The 15,709-nt window shown below is 36.9% G+C and overlaps 1 protein-coding gene across 1 annotated transcript in view; it reads left to right on the top strand.

The window, feature by feature from the left end:
- fstl4 (follistatin-like 4) overlaps window positions 1-15,709 on the top strand; it is a 186,054-nt gene that overhangs the window by 151,107 nt on the left and 19,238 nt on the right. The window contains exons 7-9 of the mRNA XM_087808279.1: window positions 5,104-5,270; window positions 10,779-10,899; window positions 12,879-13,040. Of these exons, the coding sequence (XP_087664405.1) occupies window positions 5,104-5,270; window positions 10,779-10,899; window positions 12,879-13,040 (450 nt within the window). The remainder of the gene's footprint in view (window positions 1-5,103; window positions 5,271-10,778; window positions 10,900-12,878; window positions 13,041-15,709) is intronic.

Below are 15,709 nucleotides of genomic sequence, written 5' to 3'. Positions count from 1 at the left end.
CTTGTTATATTACTACAAGGCATTAACAATGCTGCTGTGTTATCAGTTTTATCTTGATCTTTAAAATATATACTTTATTGAATATTGTTTTGATTGTTTAAGCGCTTTGTGACCCTGGTCTGGAAAAGCGCTACACAAATAAAAATGACTTACTTACTTACTTACTTATGCTAACGGATTCACAGGTAATTTGTTATTTTGCAACCCTGACCTGCTCGAACACGATTCCTTTAGAGCATAATTATGTGTGTAAACACACATCTGCAGAGTCAGATACTTGTTTTTAAAGGTACCGGAACATCGCTGAGCAGGGATGTGACATCAATATGATTCAGCTTCTGCTGAGTCCTGAGAACAAGTCCACACTCATCCCGAGCAAACATTAATATTTACACAGAAACCCTTCTCTCCATCTGTCCCCGCTGCTGCTGTCTCTCCCCGAGCTGCACTCCCCTCACCTCACTCCCCCCTTGTCTCCCCCTTGTCTCCTCTGCAGTCCCCGGTCCTGCATCTCAACTTTTCTTTTCTTTTTTTGGGGGGAGCTTGATGTCTTACTCCAGTGCACGAGGGCCTGACTCATAAAAGTGGAAAGGGACAAGTCTCTGAGCCGCAGTCTGGAGCCCACCACATTAGTTATTCCCTGGGAGATGCTCTACGTGCTCTGCATCAAACGCTGCTTCTCCTCTGCAGACTCACTTGTCACTTCCCTCAACACTCCCGCATTTCATCCTGAATCCACTTCTTTCTCTTACTTCAGACGCTTTCATTAATGACGGTTAATTAACAAACAAACCCATCATACTAAACCGGGGCGGGAAAGTTAATTTCCTGAAGAGTCCCATTATCCGCTGAGATGTTTATGAGGAGTATCGGAATTGAGGATGAAAATGGTCCTGAATCGACAGATAAATGACAGAGGATCAAAAATAATGACATCAAAATGAAATCATGATTTTATAGTCATGATTTATGACATTTATTCTATAATCAGAAACAGAAACTTTTATTACTAGTGTTGTAAACACAACATGGGATTTTGCTGGTGTCAGTACAAAGTAAAATAATATACAGAAATTAAGCAATAGAAAAACAGAATAAAGCACCTATTTCAATAGAACATGAGTTAAAAAAAAACAAAGTAAAGAACATGATATTGTTTCTAGTAGATTTTAATATATCTTTAAGGACATTAAATACTTTTGAAAATGATTACATAACAAAAAGTCTTACCTTGAAGTATATCAAGATTATTAATGAGAAGAATATTGTGTCAAAATTGTTAAAAATGTCTAGACCAACAAAATAATTTCTTTAAAAAAAAGGAAATGAAGGACTAGGAAATATTACACTAGTCATTTTAGAGTCCATATGTTTTAAATAATTATTTATGTTGAAAGTGACAGGAAAATACATTTTATAATGCCTTTGTTTTTAGGTATATAGTTTAAAAATATAAAATATAAAAAAATAAAAAATAATAATAGTAATGTAAATGTTATTAATGGTACATATGTTAAATTGTACGTACTACTAAAATAATTAAGTATATATGATTCATGTATAAATGTATTAATATAGACATGTTTTGTTTATTCAGACTGAAAAAGATGAAGTGAGTTGAAGAAGAGAGTGCAGGCAGTGTAGCAGCAACAAATGATTAAGTTCAAGGATGTGAGGAAAGGGAACAAGGTCAGTTAGAAAAGTTGTTAAGGACTTATTGACTTATCATAAGTATTGTTTATTCCAACCTATAATTTCAAATCAACTCAATTTTCACGTTTTATTTATCCATTCATAAATTGTATCTACTCATACTTAGTTATAATTACAAATGAACTCGTTGTTGACTTTTAATTGATTTACTACGACATTATGAGGGTCTAATGAATTCAATCCTAGAGCTTCATTTTACCCCCCGGGCAACGCTTTGTCCAACAAGGTCCAGCAGCACCTCTGAGCCGGCTGTCAGCCCACCCACAGCTCCGTACCTGCAGGTGATCGATCATTCCGCCCCTGAATTCCCCTGGAAGTCAATTACCAACCCACACATCGGAGCTGTTTTTGGGGCCTGAGATGCGAGGGAGGGATCTGGAGGAATCATTAACTCGATAATGTCAAGACATCCTTCCTGTACTGTCCACTGCGCCAGACTTTGGCCGTGGACGAACCATTTGTCCCGGTCAAGTGAGATTCTGTCAGAGGAAGTAGGACGATCAAGCGCTTTTAATCTCTGTGATTAGACACGTGCGCCATTGTTGAACGCTAATAAGTCTGGAGACACGCCCGAGTCGTAGCTTCAAGGCGCTGCTACGAGATCTAAAATCAACGGAAGACTCAAGATTTCTGTCTGGTTTGTTAGCTGCCTAGTATGATATAATATACTGGACCAAATCCCATTCAAGTGCTTTTCTGTATTTATTATCGAAAAAAATGCACTTTGGTTGTTCTTAAAGGTGGAAAATCTTGTTCCTGTTACATCAGTTTTATTTCCCAATTAAGGCTTTTGCATCGACAATTTCCAAAAGTATCATATAAGTAAAAGCTTTGATCGGCAGCAGCAGTTAGAAGCCATACAGGTCCTTGATCAATCCTTCAAAACCTTCATGGAACCAGATGTTTACCCCCCAAAATACCTGCCAAACTTTAATTATCTTTTCTTTCTCAATATGTCCTGAAATTATCATTTCATATTGTGAAGTTTTATTTGTGTGATTTTTTTTTACCACTTTCATACGGAGCCCCAGACTGATTAATTTGGGGCCACATGCTTCGATCGTCCTTCAATCGCGACTAGATATTGTCATTGGCATAATTTTAATATATTACAATATAGACTCACAGTTTATTCTGAAGAATGTAATACGTTAGTATTCCAACGATTTGTTAGACTAGAAGAGAGACATTTCATTCTATTTTGTTGCAAAATCAGAATATTTTCTATAAACTATTCTCAAACCAAATTTGAAATAATAATATATATATATATTTTTTTTTTAATATATAATGTCTGGGGCTCCGTACTTTCACTATTAATGTGCTGATGAAGCTTCATGAAACAGTGTCATGAGGTCAGTAGGTGGCGCCATCAGTTTAAAAATGATGTGATGTTTCATTAACAGTTGTTCAAAACAAAGGAAAATAGTTCAGAGACTCTGAACATAATGACACTGCTTCATGAAGCTAGTTGTTACTACAGTGCCCTTTAAAGTATATACTTTATTGATTGTTTGATTCTTTAAGCACTTTGTGACCCTGGTCTGGAAAAGCGCTATATAAATAAAAATGACTTACTTACTTACTTACGTTCCCCATCATCTATAGCTGCTCCTTTAAAGTTTTGATGTATGTGTTGATATAATTCAACTACAATATGTTAAATATTGTGACTAAAAATGATTAAATTGACATAAATTAACGTCAAAGCCTGTTTGCATTCAAGTCTCACTTCTAGTTGAAATAACAACTGTAGTTAAAAACCTCTGTGGTGTCGTAACTTCGCCCCGCAATCCAATAAAAGCCAGCAAGTGTTTTATAATCCATAAATGAAAAAAAAAAACAAGGTCAGTCAATGCCGTGGCTCTGCTGTATACACAGGAGCTGCTGGTTAATTCGGTGAATTAAAAGCATCAAAAAAAAAAAAGCTGCAGCGAAAGAGAGACAGTCTTTATCAGCATCTCTGTCTCTCGTTCAGATCGATGTGAGGCCGGGCGGCCCGTCCGTCCGAGCGCTCTGCAGCGGCACCGAGCCAGAAGAACCACGCAGGGATTTGTTGCATGTGATGAATTCGATGTGTGCAGCCAGACTCCCTCCCTAAAACCAGCCTCCCCCAAAAAAAAAAAACAGTGTCAGATCAATACGCTTCATCCCTCGTCTGTCCATGTGGCACTCAGAGCCGCTCACCAGAATCAGTCCACGATTGAATCAGAACCTAGTTGGACCCGGCAGTGGGGGGGCGGGGCAGGGGGGAAACAAAGGAATTCAGGAGCCTCGCGGACACACCGAGCTGTCAAGGATCCTTTACACGAGTGTTTGTCAAAGTAGAGATGCGGGTGAGAAAGGACTGCCATGTTTGTCTTCGCTCTGAGTGTGATTTGAGGACTGAGAAGCTGCTCTGTGACTCTTTTTGAGGGATTTTCGACAAGCACTCGATCGTCAGAGGAACTCAACAAGTGCAGTGAAATCAGGGTCAAATGGTTTTTTTTATGTATGTAATAAAGAAAGAAAGAGATGAAACTAGCTCAATAAATGATCAAAATTAAAAAGATGTATTGCATATGATCCTAACTAACATCTTAATTAAACATAAATACACTTTAATTACAGTACTTTGTGTTTCCACTGATGAGAAAACATTACAAAGTCTATTTTTCCCCTGAAAATGTCAAATAAATAAAAAAATAATTGTACTGTGGATTTTTTATATTTATTAAGCTGAGTTAGTCCTTTATTTAAACCATTACATGACATGGACTTTTATATTTTTTAATGATCAAAACACTTCATCATTTTCACTTTTCTTTGTGTTCCATCAATTAATGAATAAAAGATTTCCTTTTTTGGATATTAAAAACCTTTTTTCAATTGTGTTGGTCACAAATTATCTTGTATTAAAACTGTCCTTTTTTCAGATTTCTTTCTATTTAAAAAAAAAAAAATTAAACACTATGTTGTGCACTTAATTGCATCTCACAAAAATTTATATTATTTTGAAAAGCTAAACAATACATTTAAAAAACAACTTTTATAAATTCCCCACCTAAACTACATACTTTTCCATAGCACAGTAGAATAAACATCACATGGCAATTATTATAAACATATATTTTGTTTGACCCTTTAGAACAACAAATATATTGGACAATTTTAAAGTTAACAAAAGACTAAAATGTCAAATTGAATTAAAAGAAGCTTTGAACTGCCTTCAAATATGAAGTTGTGAGTATGAAAAGGATCATTTAAGTTAAATAGTGTCTATAAACGTTCATTTGTCGAGCTCTGTGGTCGTCAGACAGGCAGCCATTGATCCTCCTGAGCACCTGTGATGAACTTCTTTTCGCTTCTTCACTCCTTCATCTTCCCAAAATCTATCTTTTCTTTTCACAGAGGTGGTCCAGCTGAGCCTGCCTGCAGACCAGCGGATCAGCGTCTCCACGGTAACGGTGGGCCTCAGCGCTGTCCTCACCTGTGCCATTCAGGGGACCCTGCGGCCGCCCATCATCTGGAAGAGAAACGGCATCATACTCAACTTTCTGGACCTCGAGGACATCAACGTGAGTGCACGTCTCCACCGACCAAACATTTTTACTTCCACTTTATTTTCCTCTATTCATATTGTTTCCTTTGAAAAATTCATTTTGTTGTGCAGAGTTACAAGACTCAGGGTTTAAGACACTAGAAAAATCTAAATCATGAATTATTTATTAAGGCTAATGTGGAAATGTTGGAGAAAAATGTTATTTTATTTTATTGTTTATTCTAAATTTTTGGGCAGCAAAAAAACTAATATTGAATTTAAATATTAAACTAGTAAATCAATGAATTCATGTGTAGAAGCTTTTACAATGGAAAGTTAAAATTAAAAAACATCATAAATGGAAAAAAGGTGGTAATGCCCTGGCAATTTGAACGATGTGTTTGTACACATTTTATTTATTGTTTGATCCATTTAAAAATTACTTAATGGTTTTCCTTTTGTTTTATTTTTAAATTATGAAAAACAAAGAAAATTCATTAAAATGTTTTACTCTGAAATAATTAAGAAAAGGGGGGAGAGTTAAAGAGTTAAAATGTCTAGTATAAATAAATTAAAATACATAAATAAAAATATATTTATACTTATTTTTATTTTATTTTCTTACAGCAATAATGTGTTGTTGTTTTTTTTATTACTTGTAGAGTTTTAACAGTAACCAGCTGGTCAGAAAGTGATGACTAAACACAAATATAAATAATATGTCCTTAACCGTGTTATCTCAGGGTCAAAGTGACCAGAAGGCCCGAAAACAAATGTGTTTGTAATATCCCTTGTGTTGTCTCTGGGTCAAGGTGAAGTCGACCCAGAGACAACACAAGGGAAACCACAACACATTTGTTTTCTAGCCTTCGGGTCACTTTGACCCTCAGATAACACAAGAGGTACCTGAAACACATTTGTCTTCTAGCCTTCGGGTCAATTTCACCCTGACATAACACAAGGGATATCTCAAACACATTTGTTTTCTAGCCTTCAGGTCACTTTGACCCTGAGATTACACAAGGTTTACCTCAAACACATTTGATTTCTAGCCTTCAGGTCACTTTGACCCTGAGATAACACAAGGTTTACCTCAAACACATTTGTTTTCTAGCCTTCAGGTCACTTTGACCCTGAGATAACACAAGGTTTACCTCAAACACATTTGATTTCTAGCCTTCAGGTCACTTTGACCCTGAGATAACACAAGGTTTACCTCAAACACATTTGATTTCTAGCCTTCAGGTCACTTTGACCCTGTGATAACACAAGGTTTACCTCAAACACATTTGATTTCTAGCCTTCGGGTCACTTTGGCCCTGAGATCAAACAAGGACAATCAAAACGATAGATTTTCTTTCAGCAGTTTTTATTTCATTTAATAAGAATAATGAAATGTTTTGTTCTTTCTCTCCAGGTATTGCGTTTTTTAATTTCCAGGCTGTTGTTCCTTTTCTTATTTTCCACAGGTTTAATTGGACCGGATGATAAATATTTAATCTAATTCTGCGCTGTCACGGCGGGAGCGCCGCTGCAAACTATTAATCCGTCTGAGCTACACATGTGTCTCTCATCTGCATCACGATCACGCCATTGTTTTCTTATTTAATTTCCTCTTAATGAGTGGAAGGAAGTGGCGAGGACTAATTGAAATCATGGTGGCGTGTCTAATGAACTCTCAGATCACAGGAACGTACAGGTGACGGCGCCGCTCGGCCTTTCTCTGCTCGCCTCACGCCGACGTTATGATTCGCTAATCGCGTGCTAATGAGCTTATTTGTGCGCCGTGACTCAGATCCAGGTAACAATCGCAGACGTAAAGGTTGTTTACATGACGATTAGGAAATAATTGAAATCTAATGAAGCACCAAGAGACGAAGCTCACACGCATGACATTTTCTTTTCAAAGCAAATAGAGGTTAATGGATGATTCTGAGTCCCGCTTGGGAAAAGTGGATAATACAACCAAATTATTGATGACGAAGAGATGTTTCTGACTAATAAATAATAGTCAAGCTCTGCAGCATTAATTCTAAATATAACTTGAAAGTAACTAGCTACAGTCAAATGTATATTTTAAACCTAAATTAAATAATCTCTATCGTTTATTTTGGATTAATAAGTATTATTATTTTTGCACTAAAAATGCTGTACAAAGTCCATTAATTAACATTTTTCTATATCAGTCGATAAAAAATATTTATAATTTTGTATCTTATAATCCTCTTTTAATACCTTTCCTTTAATCCTGTTACACATTTTTATATACATTTATTTTGTTTTAACTTTTTTGTTTTATCTCTATTTGAATTGGGGAAAAAAAAGATTTATATTGAAATTGGAAACAAACATCATATAAAAAATGTGGAAAAGTACATTTTTTTGTTTTGTATTGTAGTTGTTTTTATTTTTATAATGCCAATATTTATTTATTATTCTATTTGGGTCAAACTATAAAAAAGATAAAAACCCGCAATATACATAAGCATGATGCTGAATAAAAAATAAATAAACGCTTACTGTAGTTATAGTTTTTACAGTGTTTTTTAAAAACAAAAAAATACAATGTTAAACTTCGTACTATTGTCTGTGTTTAGTTGTAAAGGGTTGATGAGGCTTCATGAAACAGCCGATGAGGTATCATGACACAAGACTTTATTTTGAGAGGCCACTAGATGGCGCCAGGTTTCACTTAATTAGAGCTAAAGTTTCAAAATAAAGAGACTATATCATGATATCTCATCTGCTGTTTCATGAAGCCTCATGAACCCATCAATAGTTTTTAAAGTTGTTCAATTCAATATATATTTGTTACAAGGCATGATTTCATGAACAACCTTTGGAACCATCAGTGACAAAAACATTCACGATGTTAAGTCTGAGCTCCTTTGAAAGGAGTCCGCTGAGGAGACGCCATATCAGAAAACAACCTCGTCTCCCGGCCTGAGGTCTTCTCGCTTTTATCTTTCATGGACGTCCTTGAGATCCCTGATATGATGTCTCTAGTAATTACAGTGAAAAACGGTCCAAATCCAGCCTGAGCTGGCAAAGCACGTCTGCCTGCTTCATTCAAGGAAGATGAAAATCTCCGCTCGCCTGTTGATGACAGAGCGCTGAGCGTCAATTACAATCAGCCAATTTGTCTTTTCGGCTTCTTTGTTCTGCGAGCGCTCCTTGTCTCCTTCAGTGCTGCTCATCTCCGGCTCATGATTCCGTTTTCTTACCAGCATATTTTTTGGAGACGGTATCCGTGAAGGCGCAGCTGTCAAGTCTATGAATTGCAGTTGTAAATCAGGAGAATCCTTGATTGATCCTTGTTATTACATGAGTGTTGTGACACAAGCTCTTTGTACTGATGTTAAGAGTTGATTCTCGGTGATTACTCTGCACTGCAAAACTGACTTTTAAGAGTAAAATTGACTTTATTTTTCACACAAAAAGAAACATATTAACATGCAAATCTTACTTGAAACTAACTGTTTGTTAGAAAACTGTGAAAACTAGTTGTCAATCCCCACTCTTACAGATGTACAAATGTTACTTTTGATTGCTTTCAATTGGCTCATGGGTAACTTTAACTTTTATTTTGATACTTACATTTCTGTTAAGTACTGTCCTGTATAAACATAGCGACACAAACAATCCGATTTATGATTCTATATCCTACCATCCATCTTTATCTAGCACCTGGGTCTGAAGCTTCATGAAACAGTGTCATGTTGTTTAGAGGTCAGTAGGTGGCGCCATCAGTTTAAAAATGATGCGATGTTTCATTAAAACAGAGAAATAATGCAGAGGCCACCATTTAGTGGACTCTGAAAGTAATGACACTGCTTCATGAAGCTTCATCACTACCTTCCAGAAGGCATCCATAAAAAAGGTCAACTGGCTTCTCAGGATTTGAAGGAGCAGTTGTTTCGACATTGAGTCCTTCCTCACCTTATCTCTAAGGCAGTCCTTACCAAATAGTGGCGATGCCAGGGTGCGGGGTCCGAGTGATCCGGTGATTGTAACACCAAGCATGTGTACGTACAGAGCAAGAAACATGAAATGCAGTAAACAAACCGTCAAGATAACCATGGATAAATATTCAACAGTGATGAAGCTTATGTAACGCTTTGCTTCACGGTGACAACAAGAGTGTTTAGTGTTTCTAAAATCCTTGCCAGTAGACAATATGAAGCCAAATAAATAAAGGCACCTGTTAAATACTCTGATTTACCACTTTGGTTTTGTTTAGCAGATCCCTCACAATTATTCCATTAATGTGTTGATTTAAGTGTGTCTTAAATTGATCCTGGACCTCTATTATACATCAGTATGTGTCTGTTTGTAAAAAACTCTCTTTTTATTGTTTGACATTTTATATTAGAAAATGTTCTTAAGCCCCGTCCACTGAAAACACTTTATTTATGGAGCTAAAATCTTGTTTACCATAACTACACCCACTCGGTTGTGATTGGTCAAACATCAAGGTTTGTCACCAGGGTCATCACACCCAGAAGTCCTTCACTTCCAAGGGAATCGTTGTATAAACAAAGCGGGGTGTGATTACAGCTGGCCGGACGAGGAGAGGACCATTATTACGTCATGATGGACTCCGCTCTCATACCCTCTCGTTCGCTGGGATTTTAGACGAGGGAGAACTTTATAAAGTAATAAGTTCAAAACATGCCGCATCTTGGAGAGGAAGAGTTGAAACATCTGAGTAGGTCGCAACTAGTTGACCTTTAAACAGTCACCTGACTTCTCTCGATTTGGAGGAGCAGTGGTTCTACCTTGAGTCTCTTACGAACGACTTAACTCCTCATCTTATCTCTGACAGTGACGATCATGGAGAAAACTAATTTCCGTTGCTTGTATTGACGATCTTGTACTTTTGTTTGAGACCCAAAGTTCTTGACCAGTAACCCTTTTAGCTCAGCTCTTTACGCCCCTTGACAGACCAACACTAACAACATGTGACCCGGAAATCTGCACCAAATCCACCTGTTGATCTCACAATCTATATCAAACTGATTGTACGAAAACGAACTGAGCTAATCCGTTATCCGATCTTTAACTCACACCATGTTTCCAGCCGCACTCCATCCGGTGAATGTGTGCCACATGAAAACATCTGGTTCACCTCTAGGACGACAAACTATTTAATACCTTAATCCACCCTAAGCTGTGACTGAAACCCCCCCCCCCTGTGACTCCTGCGAGCGCCACCGACAACAACCTCGTCCATTCATCAACCTAATGGGCTTTATATTTTTAACCCTTGCTATTCATCAGACTCAGGCGGCGAGATGAGGATGGAGCGGAGCATCTCCATCCCTAGCGCCCTCACCGGCTCAACAGGGGGACCGTTGATTCATGGCCTCCCTGCTTTTCTGCATCACTCTTCTCTCTTTTTCTGTCCGTCCTCCGAGTATACCTTTTCGATCAGGATTTTTCTCCCACCTCCTGCTCCCTATGGCTCCTCATCCTTCACCTCTTTCTTCATCTCCCTTCATTATCAAAGTCTTCTCAACTTCATGTGTATGTTTTTCTCTGCCAGGACTTCGGGGACGACGGCTCCTTGTACATCACCAAGGTGACGACCATCCACATGGGTAACTACAGTTGCCATGCTTACGGCTACGAGGATCTGTACCAGACTCACGTGCTGCAAGTCAACGGTGAGATTCTCCTCTCGAGCTGTTTGCGACCATGTTTCATCAAACGATCACTTGGGTGTGAGAGAGGGCTGGAGAATGTGATGTGTTGCCATGGCGATCATATCGTGTGGTAGGTTGGTTTTTCATCGTGGTGGAAAAAAAAAAAAAGTCTGAAAAGAGAACAAGCGAAGTGATGGAAACTTGGAAGAAAGCAGTTGCAAAAACACTTGCTAAGGTGAGCAGAGAAACATATGCTAACAACCAGTGGAGGATACAATTAACTTAGTGATGGTCTGATGAAGCTTCATGAAGCAGTGTCATTATTTTCAGAGTCCACTAGATGGCAGTCTCTGCTCTATTTTCCTTTGTTTTGAACATCTGTTTTAATTAATCATCGCATGATTTTTAACTGATGGCGCCACCTACTGACCTCTAAACAACATGAATTATCATCATCAACATCACTAGTTATCCTTTTATAGATCAACAAGACTAACTCAATTTTTTTTTCATAACTATTAAAACTACATCAGTCTATGGCTCAATAACTTCACTTCTCTTTTAGTGAGCGACAACTCCGACGTGTAGTTTTACTAAGTTAGTTGAATTGTTAACTTGGAAAAAAATTCAAGTTTTTACTCATTTTAAATGCAATCAAAATGTTTTCTCTGGATGAATTTAGTTTTTGTTTTGGTGGTTGCTTCTTGTTAATTGACATTTTTAATTGTCTTTTACGTGATGTGTAACTTGGTTTATGATTTGTGTTTTCAAAGTTTCAAAAAATATTTATTGGACGACTTGTCTAACCAGAAAATAAAGGACTCAAGTCAGACTTGTTTGCTTCTATAAAACTCTTTTAGAAATGTGTATTTATATTTATATAAATATAGTGAAGAACTTCCTCTGAAAATATTAATTGAACACAAGAAAATAGGTTGAAATGTGTTGGTCGCTTTTACTATATAATCCATGATGGCAAACTAGCATTTTTCTATGTAATTTAGGTTTTAGACTTTCAAGCAGATCCAACATGTGTCCAATAAAAGTAAAACAAATATAACATAATATGAGTACAAGACAACCAAACAAATATAACTAATAATCAGAAGAGTCCAAATAAAATTATACTCATTCTGAACTCTGTCTGTGTATCCTCTGTTCCATGTTAGTCTGTGTATCCTTTGTCTTTGTTGTTTTTCTTTCCTTGACCTTTGTCTTTGTCTTTAGACTCAGATTGTGTCATCTTGTTCTTCCTCTTCATGTTCTTCTTCTTATTTTATTTTTTTTTTTTTTTTTTTTTTTATTGTTCATGAAAATTGCTGGCTATTGGTAAAAAACAATTTCCCGAAGGAGACCTCCTGAGGGATCAATAAAGTTTTACCTTACCTTACCTTACCTTACCTTAACTCAAAAGCAAAGTACAGTTCACATCAAGTTTGGTTCTGCTCAAGGTTTCTGCCTGTTAAAAAAAAACAACCTTTTTCCACCTTTTTTTCAATTCTCTAATATAGAGCTATTCAAATTTCTTAACACAAGTTTGTTAAGATTTGATTGAGTTGAACTTAAATTAAAGAGATTAAAGAGAAGGGGAATGGAAGTAAAACAAAATTATCAACAACACAAAAGCGTAAAAAAAACACATTAGTAACCTTAACATTGCATTTAAAAAAGAGTATTCTTAATTTGTACCTAAATCCAGAACACAAACTACTTCTCAACTGTTGCAGTGCATTTTGAGGCTGTTTTTTATCATTGTGAAATGACGATTGAATGGCTCGACACAAACCTCACAGTGTTCAACATTGTCTATGGTTTATTTCATGAATTATGAAATTGTTTTTCCTCAACAACAAAAAAAACAACAAAGAGCCCCAGGATTTGCATTACCTATCTCCCAATTCCATGACAGACTTGTCGCTGCATGTGTGTTTTCTGAACTAATCCTCGGAGGAAGCGTGAGCGTGTGAGTAATTATGTCTGGTCTCGCCATGTGTGTCCAGTCCCTCCAGTGATCCTGGTCTATCCGGAGACTCAGGCCCAGGAGCCCGGTGTGTCGGCCAGCCTCCACTGCCACGCCGACGGCATCCCAAACCCCAAACTTCTCTGGCTGAAGAACGGCATGGATCTGCAGCCGCACTCCTCCAAGCAGATTTCTTTTTTAGGTGAGAACACTTTTATTTAGCCAACGCTTTGAGCTTGTTACAAAAAAATCAAGCTTGGTGGAAACTGCAAAGAATTGCTCTGCGTTGCGTGCCAGCACTGTAGGAGTAATCTTACAAAGACAAACATTCACGGCGCTGTAGAAAGTCGTTCATCGTATGCTAATTCTGTCACATCGACCTCCTTCATTTCGTCTGCGCCGCGACTCTTGTCAGTGACGGTGTTTGTTGTTTAGCAAGATGATGGAATCCGAGAACGCGGGCGTCTTCAAACACGCCTCGGAAATGAATTAAATGGCAGAGCATGACATATACGGCGGCAGAGGAGGAAGAGGGATGTTTTTTTAAAGAGCACAATGATCCCTGACTTCTCGTTTAATGTCCTGGTTCTCATTAGGGAGTGTTTATTGGTTTGGTGTGGGTCATTACCTGTGGTAATGGGCTGTTATCAACACTCAGACGAGGGAGGAGCTGGCACTTTAACGTGAGCAGGTCCTCCACCTTAACCTGTCTTTGTCATCCTTTAGTCCAGAGCCACATGTGGCTCCTACAACCGTTGATGAGGCCCCTGCACTTTAGAGGAAACATTTAGAAAAAAATAAGGAATGATCTGAAAAAGTACAACCGAATTAATTAATATTTAATTTTTTTTAAAAGGTCATTGTTTATGAGTGCAGTTAGTTCCTTAAATTCAAATAAGACATACACTGAAGAAAAAAAGGCACTCAAATGACCTTTTCTCTTTCTTGTTTTTTATTTATTTATAAAGAATAAAATATCATCTGTGATACTTTGATGGTACTGCTCACTGTGTCGTGGTCTGAGTGAGTTTTAATTTGGCGGGTAACGCCTCTAAATGGCTCTTTAGACGATAAAGGTTTCAGACCCCCTTAATCTATACTTTGTCTTTAAAGTGCAACTAATGTGTTTCTGTGATTGGTCAAGCATCAAGGTTTGTCACCGTGCGTCATCAATCAAGGAATTGTTCACCTCCAAAGGACTAAAAAACAAAGCGCCTGATTAAAGCTGACTGGAGAAGGAGTGATGAGCATTAGTACGTCATAATAGGCACCGCTCTCGTAACCTCTCGTTCGTCAAGATTTCATACGGGGATAACTTTATAAAGTAATGACTTCAAAACATGGTCATGATGAGGGACTTACTGCATCTTGGAGAGGAAGACTTCAACATTTGAAACATGTGAGTGAGTCAAGAAAGTTGGAGTTTTCACATTAGTTGCCCCTTAAACTTTACAAGTTCATAAAAGTGATTGAATAGTAAAACACACAATATCTATCAGGCTTTTTTAAGATTTATCAATAAAGTGAGAACGTTTTACAAAAGTTTTGAAATAAAACAAAGCAAACAAAACCACTTGTGATTTTTTTAAGTTAAAAAAACATTATAATTATGATCAGTTTATATGTGTAATATGGCACTAGAGTTGGCAAGGAACTTTGCCTAAGGGGCCACAAAGCAATCTGCTGCTACCATTAGTCATCATTAGGTGACTATAAAAGATAAGATATTTTATCATTTTAACAGTCAAAAAATACTCGAAAAAGAAAAAACAGAACAAAGATGAAGGAAATCAAACATTAAAAATTTCATTTGAAACAGCAAAATCATTTTTAAAAAAGGGGGAAGAAAATACTTTGGTCTCAGGAGGTCCGCAGAACAACAAGCAAACAGTCATACAGTCTTCTTCACCTCCGTTCATATCTTCCTTCCGAGTCACCATCCAACTACCATCATACACTTTAATTATTAGGAGATTTGGTAACGCGTTGTTGTGCATAGGTTTCCATTTGAATCAAAAAGAAGTGTAAACAAAGCAACAAAAAAAAAAAATCCAACTTTCTCCTGTCTTTCTTATCCTCAGTTCCCTCCTGGCCTGTTTAGAATAAATAATTTGGGTCATTTATCAACACCTCTAAGTACGCCCTTCACTAATCAAGGGCAGCGTATGCCTGCAAGCTGTGACAGTGAAATTAAAAACTTTGAACTTGTGTCTTTTGGCATTTTCACATTGGAATGTAATTACATTGAACCGCAGGAAGCTGAATAAATTCTACAACCTCACTCCTGCAAACATTTTCATTATCATGTTAAGTAGAAGGTCCTTACAAGATAGGTATTTTATCCATAGGAAACACAAGTGTTTGTTTTTTTTAAACCAAGTTCATGAAAGACAGATTTGAAAAGAGAGATTCAAACAAAGTTATGGTAAACCCTTAAAAACGTTTACAATAATTTCAATTTACAACTTATTTAACGACACAGTTAAAACTTGTTTGTTTTTTTCATGAATAAGAATTAGTAAATGAGGTTTATTTTTAATTAGTTTTTGGGACGTGCTTTTCTGCTCGTATATATTTGTCATATTAACTGTACTTACAAAAGCTGAAACAATTACTTTATGATCATGGTTTGTTTGCTGGTCGACACAAAAAATGAAAACATTTTTCACTCAATTTCTTTTAGAGTGAAAACACTCTTCATTCTTCTCTCAGATGTGTTCTTGTGTATTATCCGAAGATTTACAAATTATACTGAGATTTAACAACATGTTTTTTGTAAATATAAACACAAACAATTTATAGTTCATTATAATGAGCAAAAGATAACTGTTAGACAACAGAGTCAAAATTCTATCAGTTGAAGCATACAGA

Source organism: Callionymus lyra, chromosome 14, assembly GCF_982586985.1.
Source record: "Callionymus lyra chromosome 14, fCalLyr1.hap1.1, whole genome shotgun sequence".
Lineage (NCBI taxonomy): Eukaryota > Metazoa > Chordata > Actinopteri > Syngnathiformes > Callionymidae > Callionymus > Callionymus lyra.
This window is presented reverse-complemented; position numbering and strand designations above follow the sequence as displayed.